The sequence below is a fragment of the Dendrobium catenatum genome, unplaced genomic scaffold (assembly GCF_001605985.2).
Source record: "Dendrobium catenatum unplaced genomic scaffold, ASM160598v2 fragScaff_scaffold_1022, whole genome shotgun sequence".
NCBI classification, from domain to species: domain Eukaryota; kingdom Viridiplantae; phylum Streptophyta; class Magnoliopsida; order Asparagales; family Orchidaceae; genus Dendrobium; species Dendrobium catenatum.
Genome location: NW_021319484.1, coordinates 2,662,451 through 2,688,903, shown reverse-complemented (window position 1 = coordinate 2,688,903; position 26,453 = coordinate 2,662,451). Strand labels below are relative to the sequence as shown.

Below are 26,453 nucleotides of genomic sequence, written 5' to 3'. Positions count from 1 at the left end.
GGGGGGAGGGGAGAGGGAGCAATGGAGATGTATTTGGTGGAATTTTTTATCTTTATGGGAGGAATTAATTAATGAGAGTGAAAAGGATTTATGTGGTGTGGTTTTGAAGGGATGGAAAGGGGAGTGTGATGTGGGGGTTTGTTTAATGGAGGGGTTAATGGTAATTTCGGCTATTTCGCAGGGTTTTTAGGGGAAGTGAATGAGTGGCCGAGTGGTGGAGTGTAAGTAAAGCCCGTACTGACTGTGCAACACGCTTTACGTATTTTATTATTATTTTAGGTTTGAGTTTATAATATTTTTAATTTTTATAGAGCTTTAGAGTGGAAAAAGTTATAAATTATATTGCGATTTATTTAATAAATAATATTTTATACAAAAATTATATTATGCTAATTATAAAATAAATATTATAAATTTAAATTCATCATAATGTAAGATTTGTTGGGGACTATTGTAACTTTTGTAAAAATGATTGTAAATTGTTGCGGAGTTTAAAAGCTGGTTACTTCACAGTACAATTTTTTTAAATATAAAAAAATTAATAAACAAATAAAATTATGATTGTTGCTTTTAAAAGCAAAGCTAACAAATAGCTATCTCAAAATGGAGAAATTATTCTTTGTGGAGGCCGGACTTCGTCCGGAGACTAACCAGAATGCCTCACGTCAGCGACATTGAGCTGCGATACCGAGCACAGGAATGGCATGGCGCATTTTAGTTAGTCTCTGGATGGCGTTCGGCATCCACACAGAATAATTAATTCCCAAACTGACGCATAATTCATATATAATATTTCATCATAACCTTTTTTATAGTTATGATTGTGAGCATTTTTAAATATTATTTGAACTAAAGTGTGCTAATTTATATAAATACTATTGGTATTTATATTTTGAAATTCTTCATTTATGTTTAATAAAAAGGCTAATTGCAAAGGACAAAATAAAAAGATAGTATAAATATTTTTTTTTAATTTCTTGAATAATAAAGGTAATGAGATAGACTTATATATATGTATAAAAAATGTTATATTGCTAAGAAAATTATTTAAAAATTTATGTAAAGTAAAAAAAATAATTGGATGGATTATAAATTTGGTTAAATGTATCATATTTTATTAAATTTAAATTTGATTTGTGTAGATATGAAAATAGGTTCAAATGATTTTTTTTTTATTTTAAAATTAATTTTTGAAGTGTAGAGTAGTGTTGACTACAGCTTTGTTGTCACGAGAAGGTGTCCTTTATAAGACTGAATCGTCAGAATCATCTACAGGATTAGCGTCCCTAGCCAGGCTTTAGCTTTACATTAAGGCATTGAGGGGCATAGTGTTTCTTCTTAAATATATGTGAGCCTAATTAGATATTCAAATGCATAAATAAATATTTATAAAATTCAATTGACAGAATAAATATCTTCTAAAATTTTCATGATTTGCCAAAATTATAAATAAATAGGTAATCTTCTAAAATTTTCATGAACCATCGGTCGTTGATGCACATTATCATCACCACTCAACCTCATCTATTGGCCAATGTTGATTCCTATAGTTAGCATAGATCTACACCATTCATTGACCAATGTCAAAGCCAATTGTCACCAAGTTCAATGTTGCTTGTCAACCGTCGCCTAATATCCGCAAAAAACTGAAAAATATCACTCATTATCTGCCAGCTTCTCTCATGCATCTTCCCGATCGCTCAATCTCCTGATCTCCCCAATAATTATTAGAATGATCAAGTTGAACAATCATGGATAACTATCACCCAACTTCTAACATTATATCAATTTGTGCCTCACATCTACTAATATCATCTTCTAATGAGAGTACTTATCTTGTGATGAAAATTGATCGAATAAGAACAAATCAGGCTACAAGAATGGTATAGACAAGTGAGGGTTACTTTAGCTTTGGGCTAACTTCAATTTAAAATATATTTTATTAATTATTAATTATTATTGTTTTATAAATTTTGACTTTAAATTCCCACGTGCTAAAAGTGCATTCTTGCCTCGTTTATCCTCCTTTAGAGTCGATGGGGCGGCTTTAGCCTTTTTTTTTTAAGTGATTGTAAAATTATTGTGGGGAAAGTAGTTTTTTTTTTTAAGTTGTCGTAGAAAGTAGCTTCATAGCACAAAAATTTATAATAAGTAATGAAAAAACAACGGCCAAACAAAAATTGTGGCTGCAATAAAACAGTAAGAAAACTATTATAAACCAAGCCACATCCTTCGTGTGGGACCACTTTCTTACTACTTTCTAAAATAACTTGTTAGTACAAATTTTCTTTTGTACCAAAAAATTACTTTAAAAAACAGTAAGAAAGTCGCTCCAAAAAATTATATACAATTCCGATGAGTCATATAAATATAACAATCCATCTTTCTACTCATGAGTATAAAATAATACCTAGAATATAAAAAGAAACAAAATAACAGTAAAACTAGAGGAATCGTGTAACTAATCAGTCACGCACTCCTGATCTTCTTCCTTTAACTGAAATTATTTTAAACCACATATTATGAGCTAAAAAGTCCAACATGTCACAAAAATCATACAACTAAAATCAAAATACTATAAATAAATAATATACATGTAATCTTTCAGTTTATAATATGAACCATCAATATAATCATGACTATGTACAAAAATAATAAAACACATACTATACGATAAAATATGTGAATTAGTAAACCAATATGATATGGAGGCCAATATAATAGTGAAGTACAAAAACAATAAAATCTATAAATTTGTGAATCATTATGGATGTCAAAATAATAAAGCAACAAACAATCATTCTTATAAATCATACATCACAGTAGTATTATCCAATCAATAAGAAAATCATATAAATTAGTAAAATCAAACTATCATACAATCATATAAGGGTATATACATGATGTTCAATTATTCTATATTAGATCAGTATATTCCATAACATGCTCAATAGTAGTAATCACGAGCTCAATAATAGTAAGTCATTAAACATTAAATAATAACATTAACAGTTATAGTGAATCAACAACAGTAGACCAATAATAATAAAATCTATAGCATAATAATGAAATAGTACTATAACAATAAAGTAGTACAATAATAATAAATCAATGAAATCAATGCATCCCATTAATTCACTAAATAAATAAAGAGCTCTGGCATGCATGATATTTTTTCAGTAATCAATAAATTAATAAATTAGTAATCATGGCTCAGTAAACAAATCGTTACCTTTTACTCGTCGGCATAGTAATCATCTCCATATAACTCTCAATCAGTAAACTACATGAATATGTAGATGATAACATCTGTCAAAACCCAACCCGAAATGACCCGATATCATGCAGGTCATACCATGCCCGATTATGACAATAGAGCCCAAGATCTAATTAGAGAAGTACTAAAACAAACCTTCTAATTTATATACAACACATAGCCACTATTGAATGCAATATAAAGCAGAATACTACTGTATCTCAACATAAGTTTTTATATATCATTCAAAATATATATAATCTGAAGGTTATCTACAAATGGGCTTGACAACAAAAGGGATAACAAAATAAAGCCAACCCTGCAAAAATCAAAACTAACCAAAATATACGTACAATACATACAACACATATTGGATTATAATATCCAAACCATTCTGCTAGCTCTTTACCCTGTCCCTGGCCTGAAAACATAAGCAAAAGCAGGGATTGACTAACATGACTTTGCAGGTTATCGTAGCCTAAAATAGAAATCAATAATTAAAACCAAAAGAAAAGAAAATTGAACTGAATCAAATATTGAAATTGAATAAAATTAAATAAATACTAAAATTAACTGAATTATAAACAAACATTTCATAATGATTATCAGAATAGCTTTCCAGCTTAAATTTGTATATATCTTCATTACCAAAATCTCACCTCGGCACCCACTGGCGCAGGCATAAAAGAATCCTATCTCAATCGTCCACTAGCGCTGGTATCACAACACTTTGGTAAAAAAATCCCACCTCGTTTGCCTACTGGCACTGACATCATAACACCTCAATAACAGTATCCCACATCGGTTGCCACAAAAAAAATCTAATATGGTCTTGCCACATTCATTTGTCGTACCAAATCCATGGCCACCATGAATGCTTTTAAAATCATCTACCTCTCTACTAGCATGTCCGTTTAAATCTCCTCCAATAAAAACTCTTTCTTCAAGAGGTATCTTTTGTATTAATTTTTTTAAATCATTCTAAAAATTTAATTTTGAACTCATATTCAAACCTACATGAGAAGCATAAGCATTTATAATATTAACAATCTTAGCATCAACAACAATCTTTAAAACTATAATTCTATCTCAAATTCTATTAATTTTTATAACATTGTTCTTCAAACTCTTATCTATAATCACACATACATCATTTCTAGTACGACTCATACCCGAATACTAAAATTTAAATCCTAAACTATCAATCTTCTTAGCCTTCTCTCCAACCCATTTAGTTTCATTAATACACAAAATATTTAACTTCTTATGAATCATAATATCTATTAATTCCATTAATTTTTCTGTAAGGGAACCTATATTTCAAGTTCCTATCCTAATTTTAATTTCATGGACTAGCTTCTTTGCCCACATCCGTCCTTCCCCTTGCCTATTTAACACCGCACGCGGGCGCTGATTTAGCGGCCATTGCACACTTGTCACTATATTCAGGTCATACAACGTGTCGCTTCCAGGGGACGCCCTAGCATTAACACAATTTATTAAGGGATTCATGTCATTATTATTCGACAATTTTTCTGTTGGCTGTCGACTACCTAACGCAACCCTCCATTTTTCTCATCCATGACTTGAGAACTGACAACGACAGCGTTATTTGGACATAAATGTAAAATAGGATTAATCTCTGAACTATGTAACATCTTTGTGACTTGTTCAATTTTCTTAAGAATTTTTTTTTCTATTCTTTCATGTTTTGTGTTAATAAGCACTTTCTTTGATTCTACATGATTTCTTCTTAGTTGAACATTCCATCACCAAGTCTTCAACTTCTTTTGGGATGGCTTTCTTACTATTCTTATTTTAATTTTTGCACCAAAAAATTACTTCAAAAAGCAGTAAGAAAACCGTCTCAAACAAAACCTTCATCCTTCAAATTTACCAAGTTTTCATGCAGCAAATAAATTGATATAGATGAGAATGGTCATGGACAATATTTTAGACAAGAAGACACACTACACCCGTAGTCTATACTTAGGTTTCGTTTGGGACGGCTTTATTACTGCTTCATAAAGCAGCTTTCTAGTATAAAAATTAAAAATTTTATACTAAAAAGCTGCTTTAAGAAGCAGAAAGAAAGTCATCCCAAACGAAGTCTTAATCTCGCTTACATGAAAAGGAAAACAAACTGAAACAAATCAAGCTTTCAAAATCCTAAGATAATTGTCAATTATAGACATAGCTGACGACCTGTAGCCATAGCCAAAAAGATTGTAGTGATTCAGATAATGATAGAGCATGTAGATGTCCCTCCTATTTTCAAAACCAGGCTGTTTTGGCATCACCTGCAGGATGCAAAAAAGTATCCCAAGTTGCTTGAAAACAGTGACTTGACAATGTTGCACTGGTACATTTTTCTAAAATAGAACTGATGGTTATTGATTTTTCTTTACAAAAATTACTTTCTGAGATTCATCCAGCGTATTGGACAGCTCTTAACTGTAGGTATTATCAAGTTTGAGAGAAATGATTATGAAATTCAACAATATTACAGCATAGTTTGAGGGTTCAGACTTCTGCTTCGTTTGGGATGACTTTCTTCTTTTTTTTTTTTGATGATTTTCTTACTGTTTCTTAAAGCAACAGTAAGAAGCCATCCCAAACGAAGCCTTCAAGTGATTGTCATAACCATGCAAAAGAATATGAAACAACAATAGTAAGCCTTTATCCCACTATGTGAGGTCAGCTACATAAATCCTTTTTCTCCATTTTGCACAGAAAAAAAGGAAAAATTATTCTGTGCGGACACCGGACACCATCCGGAGGTGAATCAGAGCACGCCATGTCACCCCTTTTTTGTGTATCGCGGCTGTGTACCAGGTGACATGGCACACTCTGATTCGCCTCCGGACGGTCTGGTGTCCACACAAAATAATTTCTCCATGTTAAGAGTCAATTTCTCATCTAAATCTAATAAAGAAAGATTATTTCTAATATTTTATAACCAAGTCTTTTTAGGTCAACCTCTACTTGTCTTAACATAAGTCAAATCTCATACATCTACTTTCCTAACCGAGTCATCGGAAAGCAACCGTTTTACGTGACCAAACCAAGCAGTAAAAGATTTATAGTAAGATAAAATAATACCTGAAAGTAGGAATTGTAAAATGATCCACTAAATCCAGCACACCATGACATTCCAAATTCAGCTTCATTGTGCCCATCTGTCGATTTGAACATTAAAACATAGAAAGCACGAATAGAATTTCTAGCTTACTTTCTCTAGGCATTTAACCAGCTGAGTAATGCAGGTCGTTAATTTCACAAAAGACAAATATCAATGACTTGACTTCAATATCCGTATGTGTTTGTACATGTTGAACATTATAAATCTGAAGATCAGTGTCTTCATCTCACACAAGTTTATAACGTATATCCATCAAGTTTTTTTTTTTGCTAAATAGATCGCTAAATCTTTAACATCAATGGGAATACAACCTAAGTATTAATGCTTACTTGGTACATAAAATTAATTACAGTACTAGTCTTCACATAGTGATATTTTACATTTTTACATAAAGAAAATAAAAAAAAAACATTATAGAAGTTTATTTTTTTTATCATTACCATCATTGCTCTATCCCAACTACGTCGGATCAGCATTGGGAATCCTCATATTCCATTTTTCGTATTACATTGTTTAAATTACTAAATTTATTCTTCTCAAATCATTTTAAACAAATTCTCTTCATGTAACCTTAAGTCAATCATTTTTCCTTCATAATCCTTTAACGCTAATTTTATCTATATATTTAATGGGCACAATTTCTACATTTTGTTGCAAATCCTAAATATTTTCTATTTTCAATTACATTATCTTCAATCGATGCTACTCCAGCCTTTTATCTAAGTTTATTATTCTCTTAATTTTATATGCATCTTAGAGCAACTTAACAGTAAAAGTAATCACATATTTGAACCAAAACTTACAGTAACATGCTGGATCTAATATGACGGGTTCTCCATTCTTATCAGAGCTTATATTCCCACTCCAGAGGTCCCCGTGAAGCAAGCAAGGTTCAATAACAATGCCTTCGAAAAGCGGTTTCATATTCTTGGTTAATTGTCGACCTGCAATTTAGAGTTGAAACAGAATGAATCGAAAAGTGTCTTGTATTCATTATCATGGACTGCAAAATCAATAAATATGCAGGATGTTTTAGAGCCTGGGGTTTTCTAACGCAAATCTGTTATGAGATGTAAAAAATCATGCTACAAGCACACACAATTCTTAAGTCACAAACTCTCAAGTTTTAATATTTATTCAGTAATTTTGATGAAAATCAAAACTATGAAAGAAATCAGCTCTTAAGAAAATTCAGAATCATGAAAACTACATGACAATTTGGATCCATGCACTTATTAAAAATCAGATTGGATCAAATTTAAGTGAAATCAATATCACAATCAATCCAAAAACTAAAATTAGAATACAATAAAAAAACATAAGGTAAAAATTCACCAAAATCAAGAGTGAAGCCTCACTTTTACAATGAAACAACCTTTCCTAAAAATCTCAAATCTCTCACTTGATCAAGAAATTAACTCTCATAAATAGAAGGAATAGCATATCTAACTAGAATTTTATTAAGAATCAAATAGTTTTTTCTTTTAAACATGCAAAGAAACCCCTATTTATAAATTCAGAAAATTGATAAAAGAGTCAACAACAAAACAAAAATATCATAACAGAATCCTGATCGGCGCATGTTTTCATTAAAGCACAATAGGGGCCGAAGTTGAGTTATAGCCATCTCTCACATAGAAGGCAAATTACAACATAAGGAACCTCCCCACAAATCCCAAATAATAGTTATACATCTTGCAATAGAAAACTGAAATTCAAGATGCTTATTGATTGAAATTGAAATGAATTCAGGAATCGTGTCGTATAAGTTAAAAAGTGATTTTTTATTGAGCATTTTGGCATTCCCCTTTTAGGAGTAATTGGACTTTCATTCATAATGTGGAGGGAGGGGCTAAAATAAAAAAAGAAAAAGAGTCTCATTGCTATTGATGGGGACATCAGATCGTGGAAGGTTTATCAAAGAGTCTTTGTATTTTTGAGTCATATGTGTTATTTTATTATTCATGCATTTTATTTATTAAGTATCTTTATGTTTTCCGTTTGTACCCCTTTAATGGGAAGCGTCGTATGTAAGCCCAAAGGGCAAGAGTTTCTTTTATTTCATTGAGTTATTGTAGTTGGCTATTTATAGCCTCTTCTTTCATGTTATTGGGGAATGAATGATTATGAGATATTTTCCTTCACTTGTCTTCTTGGAGCTTCTAAGAGAGCTTGAGAGAGAGAGAGTTAGAGATCTTGGTGGAGCTTAGGAGAGGCCACCCGTCGTGTCCAACAGTCATCACCGGTGGCTCTTGGTTCTCCTCCCTTCCTCCCTTCCTCCCCTCCTCCCCTCTCACTCCCACGGTCCCAGCCCCACCCAAGCCCCTTTTCCTCCTCCCCCAAACCCACGGCCAAGCCCCACCCGAGCCCTTCCTCTCCTCCCAAACCCATGGCTGGAGCCCTCACCCGTGCATTGCCGCCGACCACACATCCTTAGCCGCCGGTTTGCCCATCTTCAACCCATCCCACCTTGTGTTTCCTATTTGGGCCGTAGATAAATTGGGATGGATTTTGAAATTCAAATAAATTCTAAATTGATTTCAAAACCTTCCTAATTTAACTTTTCTATTTTAGGAAAGTATTCATTAAAAGTTTAATTTGAATTTTAAATTCAATTGGATCTTAAAAGAATATTTCCTAATAGTAGAAATCAATTTTGGAAGCCTTAAATCCTCTCAATTAATTGTCTCCCTAGCCCTCATTGCCGCCGGCCCCTCTATTGGAGTCAATTAGGATTTGTTTCCTAATTCTCCAACCCCACTTGGAAATAATTCGAATTCCTTCTCACCCCACTTGGCCGAAATTTCCCAACTACCATAAATCCTCAAATTATTCCTTAACCTATGGAATTGATTTGGGAAATCAACCCATCATCCCTCCTCTACCCGCCGCCCCCTCGATCTCCCTTCTTTCTCTAGCCGCCCCTCCTCTCTATCTCTCCCTCCTTCCCTATAATCTCCTCTCTCTCTCTCAATTAGCTTTCCACTTTTACAAAATCTGAAACAAATTTCAGATTTTTGGTGCTGGCTCTCTTCTCTTGCGATAGGAAGAGAAACTTCTTTCTCTTCGATCATCTTTAAGAACCCTAACAAGGAAAAGGAGATTTAGCATCCGACGCCCATGAATGGCGGATCCGGAAACTGATTACGGCATAACTTGGGACGAAGACGGCTTCGTCGACATCCTATAATCTACTTTCTTCGATGTGAATCCAAGGGATGATCTCACCGTCGAGGATTACTTGGAGCGAACGTTGATCTATTTGGTAGAGGCTATTGACGAACACTTCGAAGGCATTGAGTGGAGGATCTCTACTACCCCTTGATGAAGGTTTCTCTCCCTACTTGCATCTTATCCCTTTTAGTCTAACTCTTCTTGATTTGATTGCAGTCACGACGAGCTCCTCCGCATTGCTCTTGCTTAAGCTTAGTAAACGTAGGATTTGAGCGCACCTCTATGCTTTTCAATTCTCATTGTTATACTAGGGATTATTTTGAAAGCTACTATTATTCATTGTGTTGTTTTCTATTTATTTTGAAAGTTTTCAAAGCTCTCACAATGTGATTTAGCCTAAGCGGATAACCACTAATCGTTTTGATTCATTGTTTGAATTCGCTAGTAATTTTTATTCTAGAATTATTCTAATCATAAGTTGTGCAACATCCATATGAGTTAAAGTGCATTTCATTTACATGGTCCTGCATCAGCTATTCCCCAATTGGGAAGATATCCTATAATATGCATTTCGTATGAGCATAAACAATAGGATGACTCAAGAATTCTGCACGATGAACTTTGTACCGAAGACACCTATACAATTCACAATTCCCATACAGAAGATAAAAGGGAAATAAAGGCGAGAATATGCGAGAATAATAGTTGAAGTTTGATTTGAACCATAAACCACAAGTATAAATCAACATACGAGCCACCAAGTAATTGACTGAGAAACAGTACATCATTTCTATTTGGTTTGGGAAACTTTGGCTAAGATGAATTGTTCATTTGATATTTATCAAGCAAATATGAATATAACTACCCTAATTCTTGTAGAAAATCGATGAATCATCAGGTTTTTATTCTATCTTCCCATCTTATAAGGTATCTTTGATAACTAACATCAATAGAGAATATGATTCCATCTCCGATAATAGCTTTAGGAATAAGAAGAAAATGAAAATATAAAAATTGTGCACACTGTGTTGGATGTGAATACGAATGAGGAAAAGAGAGAAGTATTTGAGGAAATGTTTGATGATTTATAAGAAAGTTAAATCAGAAAATATTAAAATCAAATTGATGCCTGAATTTTTGGGATTTCAATACTTCATATGGTTTCTTTTTTCTTACAATTAATTTCTTGGGGGCTTCTAAAGGAAATCCCGACTTTGAATGGACCATCATCTTATCAACCCTTTTGAATTCCATATATCTGTTGTTCTTAGTTGAAGTAGAATTATAATTGCTAGAATTATAATTTCCATAATTAATAATATGTTTGATGTGAATACTTTCATATAATTCATCGTATGACTAATTGATAATGCAATATGATATGATGCCAGCCACTTTATTATTATTTTTTTATATGCTAGCCACTTATATGCTTCCTAATACACTATAAATAAATCCTAGAACAAAATAAACTTATAATTTATATCTATTAGGTTCCATAAAATTTTTCTTTTGATAATTAGCAAAACACACAAATATCATATGTCTATGTATATCACGTCATAATTTTATATGGCATCTCTTCCCAATTGAAGTAGACATTTTCAGAATTAATATTATGTTTCTTATGAATGCTTCATAAATATAACAAATGAATCATGTAATATGATGTGATGCTAAACTACTTATATGCTTCCTAATACAACAAAAGTAAATCCAAGAGAAGTAGCTAACAAATTGGACTTAAGATTTATATTTATTTATTTATTTATTTGGACAATTAACCAACAACACAAGTATCATATATCTATCACATAGATGGACAACCACTTAAAAAAATATCTAACTGATTTAAAGGTCAATCGTGATGAATAATATACCCTTGGATTTGATCAAATATATGGGTTATAAATTTGTAAGTATTTTTAAGGAAATTAACATTAACAAATCTATGAGTGTATTGATGTATGTTTATTTTCTCAATAAGATTCTTTTGATAAATATGAAAGTTACGAAGCCAAGAACCATAAATAAAATCAATACCAGCGTAACTCATAGATAAAAAAATAATTTTGATGTATAATCATATCATAACAAATTATGCATGTTCAAATCTAACAAAATTAGATGTAGAATCATATTATAACTATAAATCTATTTTTAATCTAATATCTTTAAAGAATATTCATAAACTATAATTTCTTCAACAATATCAGATTTGATCATATTAAATACTTGAGTTGTTATGTGTTTGAGGAGCTTTATATGATATTCTACTACATTTAACATAAAAATATCAAACATAGTAGCAAATTCTAAAGCCCCGCATATAACCTTATTTATTGTTTTTAATGAATTGTAGCTTACTTCATGTTAAATATATTGCCTAAAATATATAATGAAACAGAAATTAATAACATAATAATAAAAAAACAAATAATATTTGAATACAAGACCATTAAACCGTATAAAAATATTCAAACATATTAGTAACCTTATTTAAAGTTCTTGATATGATCACTCAATTGGTCTCTAGAATCACCAAATGACAAATATAATATTTAAAGTTTATGTTTCATCCTAATCATAAAGATTTTATTTTATCACCAACAGTTCACCAAAATAATTAGTCATGTCCTATTATTTTTGTGATAGAAAATTCAAATATTTGAGAATCAAACATATTATATCTTCAGAAAATTTTCTCTAAATTATCTATCCAATTCAAAAATATCTCAACATAAATCCCATTAAATATAAGAATATAATTCTTAACCTCATAAAAGTCATATTAAAATTGTCTAGAATCATAGCTAAATTGATTTATTTTAAATTACATATTTTTCTTATTTTGTTCTCTGACCCAATTATTAAGTATTATGTCTAGAAGCAACATTAAGCTTTAATATCAAATTTGATATAAGATATTTTAGGATCTAAGATTTTTAACTCAAATCTGTTGTGGAAAGCACAAAATAATGAAAAAATCAAATAAAATTCATAGGTCACAATCTATTAATCGTTATAAGTTATTTGGTATATTCGATGAAAGCAGAAAATACAAAAGAAATCAACTCCGATAAAACTCAATGATTTTCTACTGAAAATAATGAATAAAGGAATTGCTCATCCAACGATAACTTAATTCATAACTTAAATATTTTAAGTTTTTTTTACAAGGCTAAAAACCTTATAATAATAAAAAATCCTTTAAAATTCTATACAATTAGAAAACTCATAGAAGATGTGGACACTAAAGAAAGGAAAATATCCTAACATAATAGCTGCGCACACACAAGTCCTGAAAAACAATATCACAACTGACAACAGAAGATGCCTTCAGGAGTCGCAATTACAACATACTGGAATAGAATAAGCCAACCTTAGGATTCGCAGCTGCCATTGATAATATAAAGAAACCAAAGGAGGCAAAAAATGCTGGAGCAGGGTGACAAAAAAAAACCACCACAAGAATAATAGAAAATGGGAACCACAATAAACTCCTAGTGAAATGGCGGGTTTTACATATTAGCCTTTTTTTCTTCCCCCATTTTTTTCGCAGTTATTCCTCAGAATGAAGGAATGCATCGGGCTTGTTGTGTGATAGAAATGTACCCCTCAAACTTAAGGGAAAATTCTATAAGATGGTAGTGAGGCCTGCAATGCTTTATGGTGCCGAATGTTGGCCTTTAAAAGAGAAGCATAATACTAAGTTAAGTGTGGCAGAGATGAGGATGCTCAGGTGGATGAGTGGCTTTACCCTTAGAGATAGGACGAAATGAGCATATACGTGAAAAGGTTGGAGTAGCTCCAATAGAAGATAAGATTAGAGAGAGTCCGGTTTGTAGGTGTGCGGTGCCAAGACACAGAAGAAACAGTGAAGAAAACTAACAAAGCTAAGCAAAAGACGACTAAATGCGAAGAATAAAAAAAGAACGAAAATCGATTACGAAAAGGGGTGTAGGCACTGTTGTTATTGGATACACTTCGTAGAAGTCAAGTGCATCCTATTATATCAACAATACCCTTTGCTGTTCCCACTCCAAATGAGGCACTTGATACGAACCCAACTCTACTAACCAACACATTCTAAACAAATCCTACATTAACTAAGGGGATGTGCATTCTTAACTCTAAATCCAAAATAAGAGTCTCTTTTGTTTTGTATTTTCTTCCAAAATTCTATGTTTCTTCTCTTAGAAGCTCACACTAAAGGGATCTAATTCAAATAATTAAGAACTATCCTTCTTCCCAAAGGGTACTAGAGACCTTCCTACCTAAAGCTCTCTAATACTTCAAATTCCGAAATTCATCCTATAGATCTCAAAAAGACTTACAAGAACTTCCAAATGGACTACTACTAAATTCCCCCCTAGAAGTTAACTACTAAAATCTCTTTTCTTTGTTTTTTTTTTAACACTTGTCTTCTAACAAATTAGTAAGGATCACTAACAAGACAACTTGCATATTAAACACTACCCCATTCTACAAAACTACTAAGGGATCTTTACTATGCTAAGCAGACTCCCAAATTAGAAATATCAAAAGACTTTAGGAAAATCTCTAAATTGAATGCCACACAAAATTTTACACAGGCTATCTACTAAAACTTCTCCTTTAGTTTGGCCCAAAACCCTACGAAAATCTTCTTCCAAAAAAATCTATTTTTGACACTAAATTCTACCCAACCACCCACAAATCAAATGCCTCCTCTCATTTGGAGTGGGGTATGAAAATACAAAACTTTACAACAAGAAAGTTTTATAAAACTCCTCGTTGTAAAGCATCCACTACATTCGTCGAATAAAATCCTTTTAAAATAAATTCAAAGCCACTAATAAACTACTCCAATCAAAGCAAAACAAGACATCTTTCAATCGGGAATAACTTCCCAAATCGGCGATAAAGCGACTCATAAGAAGACTTCAATAAAAACAAAGGGAAATATCTCATAAAATACTCTAAACAAAAACAACTCACAAAGCTCTCTAAAACACCTCAAACATTCATCTTTCTTTTTTTTTTTTTTAAATTAAAGGACAAATAAAATAAATAAATAAAAAAAAACCTTCATTTTTAAACATGTCACAAAAGAAATACTCCAAGTCACTGTGTAAAATCTTTCACTATAAAAGGTCATGGGTGCCTAGAAAAAGATGCTTCAGAATGTTGCGAGTGGAATTATAAGATGTATGCTAAGCACTTCACATTACTCTACTAAAGACATTATAATGTAATCACGTGCCACGCATAAACCTTCTCTATAAGAGACATCAACACATATAATTAAACCTTGCAAAAGCTTAAAATAATTCAAAATATTTGGGTAATACCTTCTATGTAAAGTCTATGGATCCCCACATGCATCTACACCTTTATCTACAGGAACTTAGTGCCAACATTCCAATATTTTTTAAAAGACGTTTACAAGAAAACTTACAAATGCTTATAAGTAAAAAAAAAAAAAAAAAAAAAAAAAAAAAAAAAAAAAAAACGTGTGATTACTCTTCTAAAATATCCCATGAGAAAGAAGCGGCAAAAATCGATTTACTCGCTTCCAACAAAACTCTTACAACATAACCAAACATAAGGCTAAAACATCAATCTCCATGTCAAACTACTTATACTTCACGAGGCTTTCAATGGTGGAAGCGTTCATGGCAAATAAGAACAATAAGAAATAAGCATACTTCCCACCTATGTCTACCCCACAAAGACAGTGACTTCAATACTAAATTAAGATACTTGAAGAAGATAAAACTATGCTTGTTCAACATTACCCTTTGATCAAAATTTATGAAATGCACTACAATGTTGATATCAAATATTATAAAAGAAAAATTATCACTAAGAAACAAAAAAAAAACTCTTTTAAAGTTAGTTATATTCACCCACTTGCCCAAATCACAAATAAAAAGAGATCCATGCATATAAAATTCTCTAATCTTAAAAAAAGTTTATGATGCGGACATATTTATTAAATTTAGAACGAATCGACGAACCTATGGTATCAAATGTATACATGGAATCGAAACACTTTCAAGATTTAGTCAAAGTTACCAATCATCTTGCATGCATGTTTTGGTAAGGAACAACATAATCTCCCATGGCCTTTAACAATTTATACATAGAAAATATCTCTAAAGGACGTTCCACATGGCGCGATTCATAATAATAATAAAAAAGAAAGGTAGATCTCTAATATGAGGTGGCCCAACGAATTTTCTTTCAAGTGAGCTTACACGTGCATTTTTTAAGTGAAACAATAAATATTTTAGGTGCAAAATATTGACAATTAACATAGCTTTCTCATGATCTCCAACAATCTAAACATAGGATTCTAAATTATTTATCGGATAGAATAAGTAATGATAAAGCGTCGGTTTCACATATACAATAAACAAATAAACTCATCTTTCAAGTAGTCATGAATCGATATGTCCCTACCTTGCAAAATCTCTCATGGTTAACAATAACCATGATCATTAAGATTCCATTTGATAATCAAATAAGTCTAACTACATGAAATAACAAGAAAATGACAAGAGATGCATCATTAAACCAATCATTTCAACCATAAGTTGGCGAAGGTATAGTCATTCCCATTATCCACATGACACTTACTTATGAAAGTTATATATATATAAAAAAAAATCAACACATTAAATTAGCAATCAAAGATAAATGTGATATGCTAGCTTAGGCTTGCCATTCAACATAAGCTCAAGAAAAGGGCATCGACAAAACCTCTCATCAAAAAAAGCGTTAATGGCAAAGAGGCATTGAGATCTTTATTAAAGAAACTTTAAAGGAAACTTGACAAGCATGGAAATGTTAAAACAAAACAAAGGGGAATGCAAAGAAGGAGTTCTTTCAACCTTTAGTTCTCATGTTTCATAAGTCTCCAATCATAAGTCATCAAAACTATCTTAAAGACATTTCACCGAACATTTTACATGCACCTTTTTTTTAGAAAGGAAGTAATAGGTTTTAAGACTTGCTACCGCGCACACCTAAAATTTCTAAGACAAGTAGCATGAATCAAATACATGAGCTTCCCATTGCTAATCATCCTAAAGGGGAAATGAACAAGCCATCACATGGCACCAAAATCAACTACTCCAACTATCAAGAAATCTAGAGTGTATACATTCATCTAGCAATCAAAAGAATCAATGGTGTGATGACATACACACCATGAGTTTCATTCTACAATTAACTTAGCCAAAATCAGTTTTATATATCACATCCTAAATGAGAAATAAAGTAAAGCTCAAGGAAGAGGAAGCTTGGGAGGAAACAAGAAGAAGAAGAAGAAGAAGAAGAAGAGGTGAAGATAAGAAGGAGAAGAAAAGGAGAAATACTCACAGTGAGGGATCGGGTTTTTGTAGAGAACGACGTCGGGATCACTAGAGCTGGCGTCGGGCGTGGTCCAGGCGTGCGAAGCTGGAACGATCGGGTGGCTGCCGTCGGGAGGTCGGACCGGAACACAGAGCCGAGGCGGGAGAGACGTCGGGTCCAGGTGCAGGGGCGCGATCGGGTCGTTGGACCTGGCTTCGGGTTCAAGACGGGAGAGCTAGCAGGGGATTTAACCTCCTGCTTGAACACCGATCGGAGAAAGCGAGGTCGAGAGGGACTTCCGTCGCGCGAAGGGGGCTGGTGTCGGCTGGTGTCGGACGGGAGCTGGGGGATTTCAGAGGGAGCACTCAGCTCAAAAGGGGCGGAAGATTGAGAAGGAGAGGGCGTGAGCGAGAGAGAGAGTTCGAGAGAAGAGAGCTCCCGAGAGAGGGCGCCTTCATCTCGAGTAAATCGAGTCCATTGCCAAGGGAGGAAGCCCGCCAAACGACATCTTCGTGCCCCCAGCCTTCGAAAATACCATAAGCAGCTCTCATATCTGCCCGATGTCTGCCTCCGTCACAGAAGATCCCTGAGATACGGGATACGGGCTGAAACGACGATCTCATCTGATCGTAGCCGTCGACGCCATTACTAGATTTAGGAAAAAAAATTCAAATAACTTAAAAAAGTCAAATGATTTTTTTTTTGGTAAGACCAAATTGGGTTGAATCAGGCTAAATTTGGCTAAGCTCGAGTTGGGCTTGAGTCTGAATTTCGCTCAATTTAAGTTAATTCGGGCTCGAGCCAGCTCAATAAAAAAAATGGTTGAACAAAATTGGGTCCAAAGTAAATATCAATTCAACTTAAATCAAGTACGACGCGACAAAAACAAATTAATCGAGTCTAATTGAACGCATGTGAGTCTGATCCGGCTCGAGTCGGGTCGATTCGAGTTCGAATTGGGCTCGACGGAGTTCAATTAAACCGATCAAAAGTGCTCGAATACGATCGAGCCGAAATCGAGGTCAACAAACGGACCCCCAACATCAAATACTGGGTAACTCAGTGGTGACCGGACGTAGAGCTACGTCCAGTCACCGGACCGGCTCTAAGCCACCCAGATTTTGAAAAATAAATTACATATTTACCATGCAGAATTATATATATATATATATATATATATATATATACACGTACGTATATATGTGCCATAAACAAATTAATAGAAAAGGTAATTAGATTTAAATTTTGATATTTAAATAAAATTTTCAAAAATCTAAGTATAATGATATTTGCTTTATAAATGGCTAAAATTTAAGTGTTATTTATATAATTATTCTAAAAAAATTTATATCTAGATCTCCATAGGTTAATATTAATCACTATATGTTAGAATGAGAGACATATGTCTTATAATAAAATTAAATTTTAAAATAAAGTATTTAAAAATAAAAAAATTCATAAAAAAATTAAAAAAAAAATTCACCAAATCTCATTCTTTCAACTTTATTCACAAGGTGTGTTTTTGTTGAGTGTTAGTAAAGTTATGACAGCAAATGAGATAATTTTACATCCTAATTTTATACAAAAATCTAACACATAAATAGATAAATGACAAGGGCACAAGTGAGAAGTAACAATAGAGTTTTTATACATAAAATATTGAAATGGTAAGAATCACAAGGCTTGGCCCAGCTAAAATATGGGGATGTCAATTCAGATTGGTGAATAGGGTTCAAGTCTAACCCAAAATTGACATGACTAAAAAACATACTTGACTTGAACCCAACCCATTTATCATATAGGTCAAAATGTTTGACCCAAACCCAACTTGAATCGAACCAAACTAACCCAAATCTTACACAATTGACCCATATATCAAAAAGATTTTAAAATTTTTTATAGTTCAATATAATTCATGTAACCCGAGTACATCCCTTTTAACTTGAACTTGGCATTTAACCTTAATTCGAATAATAATAAGGCCAATTTTAGTTTTTGAATTCAACTTGAACCTGACCTAAATAATTAATCGGTTAAGATTTCTAACTCGAACCCCAAAAAAAAATGATCATATCAACCCAAATATGAATTTTTCGAGTTCGAACGGATCATATCATTTATTGACACCCCTACTAAGATGATTCCATTATATAGATGTTAGTTACAAAGGTTTGCCTATCCTAAAATTGGAAAACAAGTTATAAGAGTATGTGGAGCTGACAGTAAATATCATAGAGTTGGTATGCGATGTAAGACTTTCTAACGATTATGAGTAAGTGATGGTAGTCCAACGGTGTTAATTAGGGGGTGGTGGTCCAATGGTGGCATTTTGGTAACATTGATGGTTTAATGATGGCGGTGGGTAACAATTATCTGTATGAAAAAAAAATTCCCTAGGCGTTGCAGCGCTGTGACATTTAGTTATCTATCTTTTTTGCCAAAATAATTTCAAATTGCGGCATTGGGAGTAACACTGCGATGCGGTAGGGTTGATTGTCATGTCGCCTAGTTAAGATTTTATAAAATATTATTTTCTGCTCTTTTTATTTTATGAAAGCTATTTCTTCCCTCTTATGCAGTTGGCTAGAGAGAGGGAGAAGAATTTTTAGAGAGAGAAAGCTAGGTTTTGGTCTTCTTCAATCCTTTTTTTTTATGTTGGTCCCGTTCTAAAAATTGTCCGGATTACGACAGGTTATATTATGTCTATCTCAGTTTTCAAAATATATAATTTTTTAAAATTTCTTTATTAAATTTATAATTTTATGGTGTAAAAAATGAAAATAATTGTACACTCAAAATTTCCCTCTTATATTTTTATGTATATTACAGAATCAATCATTTTAGATATTTATATATTTTATGGAAAATTTGCATCGAGTAATTTGAAAAACGTGTGATTTTATTTAACTTAAAAATAATTTGACCCAGAGAATCATGTTGCAGTATAATTAAAGCTTCAAAATAATATTCTAAACAATATTTAGTATTCTAGTGATATTCTGTAGCTATGAAATTCTTCTTAGTGGTTAATTCTATTAACTGTCGATAAAGCATTATATTAAATTTAAAAATTGATTTATTTATATTTCTTTTATTTCAATATGATGATATATATGTTTATCTAATAAATGTGTGATCATGTTGATATCTAATATGTGATGAAAGTTCTGGTGTTGTTGAATGCAAAAGGAGTCATAAGAGTTTATTTTTTGATATGCTAGTATATGGAATCACAAAATGTTTGAATTCTGATATCGATGGGAGGTATAAGGGCCTGGAAAAATTTATTACTTTATGCTCTAATAAATGATGTATTTATTTATTTACTTACATGCACAATTTATTTTATTTTAGTTAAATGCAATTTATATTATGTTCAATATAATAAATTTCTTATAAACTATATTTACATTCTATTAAATGCATAATCAGTGTATTATTGAAAATTTAGATCAGTAAGTGCGACATATTGAGCTATGTTAACTCACATATATTATGCATTATGCTTCATATTAGAGGAAAAGAAATGAGTTGATTGAGTACCTATGGTCTCAAGTTCTAATTTCTCTAAATTTATATAGGTATTTTCCTTTTTTTGGGTGCAGTCATTGCTATTCATTTATTTATTTATTTACGATATGTATCCATATATTGTGGGTTGTAGAGTTTGTTGCAAATACATTTTGATGACAAATGAAAAGAAATTTGTGGATGATTTTATTTTATTCTTCCCATTGAAGTTAATTTGAAGCTCTATAGTCTATTTAATTTTAAATGAAATCTTAAAAGCTCCCAAAACCTAGATCTTAGGCTAGCTTGTCTCAATTCAATAGGTATGACTAGTTATGTATGTGAGTCTTATTAGGTTGGGTTGTAACAGGGATGATATGATGATTATGATAACGTGAAGGTGGTTCAATAACATCAATTGAGGGGTGATTTAATTGTAGTTGAACAACAATTTGATGGTCGTGGTCTGACAGTGGTGCTCAGGTTGAGGTCTAAGATATTTCAAGCCTATGAGCTCTCTTAAATCTCAAGCCCCCCCCCCCCCGCTCCAATTTAGAGAGAGGCAAAATGTGAAAGGTTGACTGCAAAAAATTTATTTTCCTATGGTTTGAAGTAAAATTAATTCAAAGTAAAGCATGATAAGGAAGCCCAAAGACATTGTAGTGACAAGGTTCATAGCAAACCAGAATGGCAACCACAAGGTTAACTATGAATGATGGAAATAGTGGTTAGTAAAGGTAGCAAGTAACAATGATGATACCGATGATAGCGGTTGGCTGTGAAGTTGATGGTGGACGACAACTATGGTGGTGGTTGTCGACGGTAGTGAGCTATTACAGTGACAGTTACTGTCGACAATAAACAATGATGGCGGCAGTCAACGACTTCTAAGATGGGCGACAATAGGTGTCTATGATGGCTATGACAACATGAAGTTTCCAGTGCATTCTAAAATTAGCCAAATTAGGATATTTAAAATACTAAAAAAAAAAAATTAGATTTTTGTTCTCAAATGTTACTAATATTTTGTTTGGGATAATTTTTTTACTGTTTTGTTTTTAAGTCTACCACCACAATTTCTATTTAACCATAACTTTTTTATTGTTTTCAAAATAATTTTGTACTAGAAGGCTATTTTCTACACCAATTTATGAAACAATAAGAAAATTGTCCCAACCGAAGGCTTTGATTTCATTTGGGATGGTTTCCTTATTATTTTTTGAAGCAATTTTTTAGTATATATATATTTTTAAATTTTAAAAGTTTTTGTACTAAAAAACTAAACTACCGTCCCAAATGAAGCCTAAACAAACCGCTTTAGCTAGCGGCAGTTAAAAGCAATGTGAACTGATAGCTTGAACTCTCCCTTAACAATAAACAGTAACTACAGAAAATGCTTTAGAATAACTGCAGAAAATAATAGGTGAAAAATAAAAAGTAGGTTAGTATTAATTAATATAAAGAAACAAAAAAAGAAAGAGATTAATTGATAGAAATATAATAATTAGATGTCTCTATGACCTATCCTCTATCTCTCTCAAATCCTTCCACCCCCTTTATAAACCTCTTAATATGTTAGACCACCATCTAAACTAATATTTTTTAGGTGAATTTATATACATTGCATAAAATTATATATATATATAACATTAAATTTTTATATTTATTTAAATATCATTTTAATATATATTATTCTTTAAATAATTTAATATTAATAATATTTTTATGTCATTTACTATAATATGAAATTAACATTTTACATTTAGATATGAAAATACATATATGTATGTAAATTTTTTTTTTATAAAACATAGAAAGAAAAAGCAATATCATAATATTGATTTCATTTAATAGATAAGAGAATAAAGCATGTTCAACCTTTATAAAAAAAGATTTGGAGTGCTATGTATGGCAAGGATTGAATATAAAAAAAATTGTGACAAAATATTCTATATGATTTATAATAAAATGAATTTAAAAATTTATTTTGATAGGAATGCAATACAAATTCTATATATACAACATTAATTTTAAAATAAATCTAAAGATTTTTATTCTCATACTAATATAAATTAAATCAAAGTATCTATATTTTTTATTTAATACCCTTAATGACAAAATAGTTTTGAAAATTTTAATGGATTCAATATCAACCATTCAAAATAAATTGCACAGCTAATATGAGTAAATTACCTCTAATTCAGACTTCATTTGGGACGACTTTCTTTCTGCTTTTTTAAAGCAGCTTCTTTTTGTACTAGAAAGTAGCTTTAAGAAGCAATAAGAAAGCCATCCCAAATGAAGCCTCAATCTTGCATTATGTAAGACAACTCAATGACAGAAAGAGCGCCTAATCCAATTTAAGGCATCAGTATGTTTTTATAAAGCTGATCTCTGTAAAATGATTTTTCTCACTGCCACTTGCATGAAATTCTGGAGCAAGGAGAGTGATCAGATTCATAAATATGATTTCCACACATTGGCAACATTGAGTGATTGTACCTTTATATGACTGATTTGAAATCCTTACAACTTTGAGTCTTCACAAACATTTTGACAAATTACATAGTGAACAGTTTGACATCCATTGTGAAGACATTCTGCTGAGAAGAACATTATTTGCAGCCTGCCAAAACAATCCATTAAAAGATCAAAGTTGTTCAAACAAAAGTTTTTTTTTGATATAATTTGAACCTATAACGTCTTTTTAAAAGCTTAAGAAAATGATCTGAAAACCAATCTTTGGAACAAGTCAGATTCCTTAGCAGCACTGTTCAACTTCTTTGCAACTTCTCAGAAGTACAGAAACGAGGTTCTTGTTATTCCATTGTGGTTCTCCTCTACAAGAAGAAGAAAACTTCCTGAGCTTCTTTCTATATCTCCCAACTTCACTATGTACCACTCTCATGTTCTGCATAAGGATCTCCAAATACTGTAGATAGAGTTTCATGAATTTCTTGGTTACTGCTACTGCTTCCTGAATGTTGATGGAAGGGATGAAGCCAAGTATGATTGTTGGTATACTCCGCCCCATGAACTTGTAGCGAACTTGCTAAGGGAGATTCTAATCTCGCTTCATGTTTGTTTAATGGAAAACGACAGATAGGACATGTTGAGTGCTTCTGCAGCCATAAATCTATACAAATCAGATGGAACTTATGATGACAAGTAGGCATTACTCGAAGCACCTCCTTGTCTTGGTATTCCCCCAAGCATATCGAACATCTAATTGAGAAAAAAAGAGAGTAAATCAGTTTAAACATTCATATTCAGCAAAACTTATCCAAGTTTTTTCTTTTCTACTGATTTTAGAATTGGGAATCAATCCAAGCATCACTAAAAATGAGCCTTGAGCTGCAACATTTACATGCTAGAATCATGCCATTTAGGCTTTGTTTGGGACTGCATTCTTACAGCTTCTTAAAGCAGCTTTTTAGTTCAACAATTTTAATACTTGTACTAAAAAGCTATTTTAAGAAGCAGTAAGAAAGTCGTCCCAAACGAAACCTAAGTCAATGATATTTCGACTAGAAAATGAATATTACACAGATTTGGATACTGTCAATTTAGTTCCAGATGATAGTTTTGCTTCAATTAAACAATGTTAAAGGGTTTTAGGAGCAACAATTATGCAATATGGATATCATACATGAGATTTGACGATTGGTTGCAGACTTGCAGTAACCAAAAATCAGTCAGATACAATAACAGGGTTATGGTCTGGGTAGAGATTCAAACCAGGACATCAAATAATAAGCCATTTCCAATTTGTTAACATTTTCCCCGTGACTTTTTCATTTGATGTTTACACAGCACAAAACTTCTTCACAGGCGCATATAACAAGAAAAACCTGCACCTCTCATTTCCTCCAAAGTTGTTCCAGGGCTTCAGATATCAAGAAGGTGGATGTTACAAAGGAATCACCAATTTCTCATCATAATATGACAGAAAGTTTGCATCAGGGCCAATCAAACCAAGTAGCTCAGTAGCTATAGAAGTAAAATGATACTAATTTTGCCAATCTACTCGAATCAGCACTTGATTCCAAAAATTATGGAGAAATGCAGATGCTTTGTTATTCAAGAATTCTATCTAATGTCTAATCATGCAGGTGAACAAATCTACTGATATTTTACAATCAAACAATCAATTAAAAACATTTTCAAATTATTCCAAACAGATTGCACCTTACGATGTTCAGGGCGCGAATGCGCGATCGATGAGTTGAGCAACAATAAACAACCAAAAAATGTAACTGAACACTAACAATAAATTCAATTGTGAAGAAAAATCAAAGCAAGTTAAAGGGACAAAAGTTTCAGGATATCCTCATTAGGATATGAAAGATAAATATATAAATGTAAAAGACAAGCTCAAAGATGGAAGAATATAACAGAAAAAGAAAAATCACCATTGATAAATTTTCTTAAGAAAACTTAAGTTTACAACATTTATACATTTATGCATTTTCTGTCATATGTTGACACATACATAATACTTTTTTTTTCCCCAAAGTTAAGTAACTTAAAAAAATTTCCTTGAGTAGAAAGTGCAAATCACAATAAGAACATAGAACACCAAAGAGGTTGCACTTACTGGGTATCTTCCTTTGAGTGGGAAGCCTCACGGCAATACTTCATCGTAGGAATTGCTGCCACGACAACTGGTTCTAGACCATGAATCACATGCTCTGGCTGCCAAATATATGGTTAGCACCAAAAGATCAGGTATTATTGTATAGGTCCTGTAAAAAACTTCTAATTGCTCGACTAAGGCTTCGTTTGGGACGGCTTTCTTACTGTTTCTTAAAGCTAAATTTTTTTAGTAGAAAGCAGCTTTAAGAAGCAGTAAGAAAGCCGTCCCAAATGAAGCCTAAACCTAAATCAACCTAAAGCTGTTTTTTTCAGATTGAAACTAATAGGAACATAATTTATTGAGATTTCCTGCTTTAATGTATGACCATACAAAGATGAAACATGCTTAGGTAGCTCCACCAAAAGTTTACCCAAACTAACTGGAAAGATTTGAAATAGAATTAGTCAACAATAAGCCAGTTTCTGGACAAAGATTACAAGTAAAATTGTGCACAAAACTAATATAGCAGGGATGGCTTGCCAAAATGCACTATTGATTCATGATTGAAGGATTACTAGGTTCTTGCATTTTTAATTACAATGAGCTACATTGAAAAAATTGGCAATAGGCAAAGAATAAATTCACATGTTCATTTGCTTTGAATTGTTTAGTCGTTAGATCACTCAGGAAAAAAGATCTTAACAATTGAAGAGAAACTTTTTACTAGCTGTCAAATTTACAAGTTTGTTGTAAATCCCCATTTCTTTAATACAGGTCATGGTCAAATAGACATAAATCTCTTACAAATTCAGTTTTTTTTTTTAAGATTATGCTTAAACTGAAAAAGAACTGTTGAAGCATGAGAATATACCCTAATTACACTCCAAAACACACTGCCAAGGATTCGCATAGTAGTAACCTTCGCCCATTTCAAATACCTCAATAAATTTCCCAAATCGAAACTCTTCAATTCAAGAAAAACCAATTGATAAGCAGAAGATAAAAAGCGCACCAGGCCATGATCAGAGCGGAACTGAATCTCAAAAGCCGTAGACTGAGCGTCGGAAGAGCGATTCCGACCGCAGATCAGGCGTGCGCAGATGAAGACGATGAAGGCAGCGCTCATCCCGAACCCTATCACCGTGGTGACAATATTCAACCCCGAGCCCATCATTCTGCCTTTCTGCAATGCTGCAAAGGTCCCTCTTTTCTACAATGTTTCGTCTCCCAATTCCTTCACTCGCCGCCGCAGTCGAGGACGACGATGAGGGCTTGGATTCGGGATAAGCGGCGAGGGCTCGGGCCATGAGTAATACCCATCGCTTAAAATTCCGGAATTGCTTTGGGCAATGGCAAAGTAAGCAGATATTGATACTGGGATCGCCGCGGGAGAGAGAGAGCGAGAGGGAACTCTTGCTTTTGATTCTCTCAGAGAGGGATCTTTGAATGCTTGT

The 26,453-nt window shown here is 32.6% G+C and overlaps 2 protein-coding genes across 2 annotated transcripts; both read right to left on the bottom strand.

The window, feature by feature from the left end:
- Positions 1-5,139: 5,139 nt before the first annotated feature.
- LOC110107700 (protein-ribulosamine 3-kinase, chloroplastic) lies at positions 5,140-7,383 on the bottom strand. The gene is made up of 3 exons (XM_020838038.2): positions 7,202-7,383; positions 6,359-6,435; positions 5,140-5,556 (listed from the first exon to the last, which is right to left on the bottom strand). The coding sequence occupies exons 1-3, from the start codon at positions 7,320-7,322 to the stop codon at positions 5,410-5,412; spliced, it is 345 nt and encodes a 114-aa protein (XP_020693697.1). The 5' UTR covers positions 7,323-7,383; the 3' UTR covers positions 5,140-5,409.
- A 15,528-nt stretch (positions 7,384-22,911) lies between these two features.
- LOC110107696 (RING-H2 finger protein ATL58-like) lies at positions 22,912-26,453 on the bottom strand. Its single transcript, XM_020838034.2, has 3 exons — positions 26,012-26,453; positions 25,021-25,118; positions 22,912-23,648 (listed from the first exon to the last, which is right to left on the bottom strand). The coding sequence occupies exons 1-3, from the start codon at positions 26,171-26,173 to the stop codon at positions 23,315-23,317; spliced, it is 594 nt and encodes a 197-aa protein (XP_020693693.1). The 5' UTR covers positions 26,174-26,453; the 3' UTR covers positions 22,912-23,314.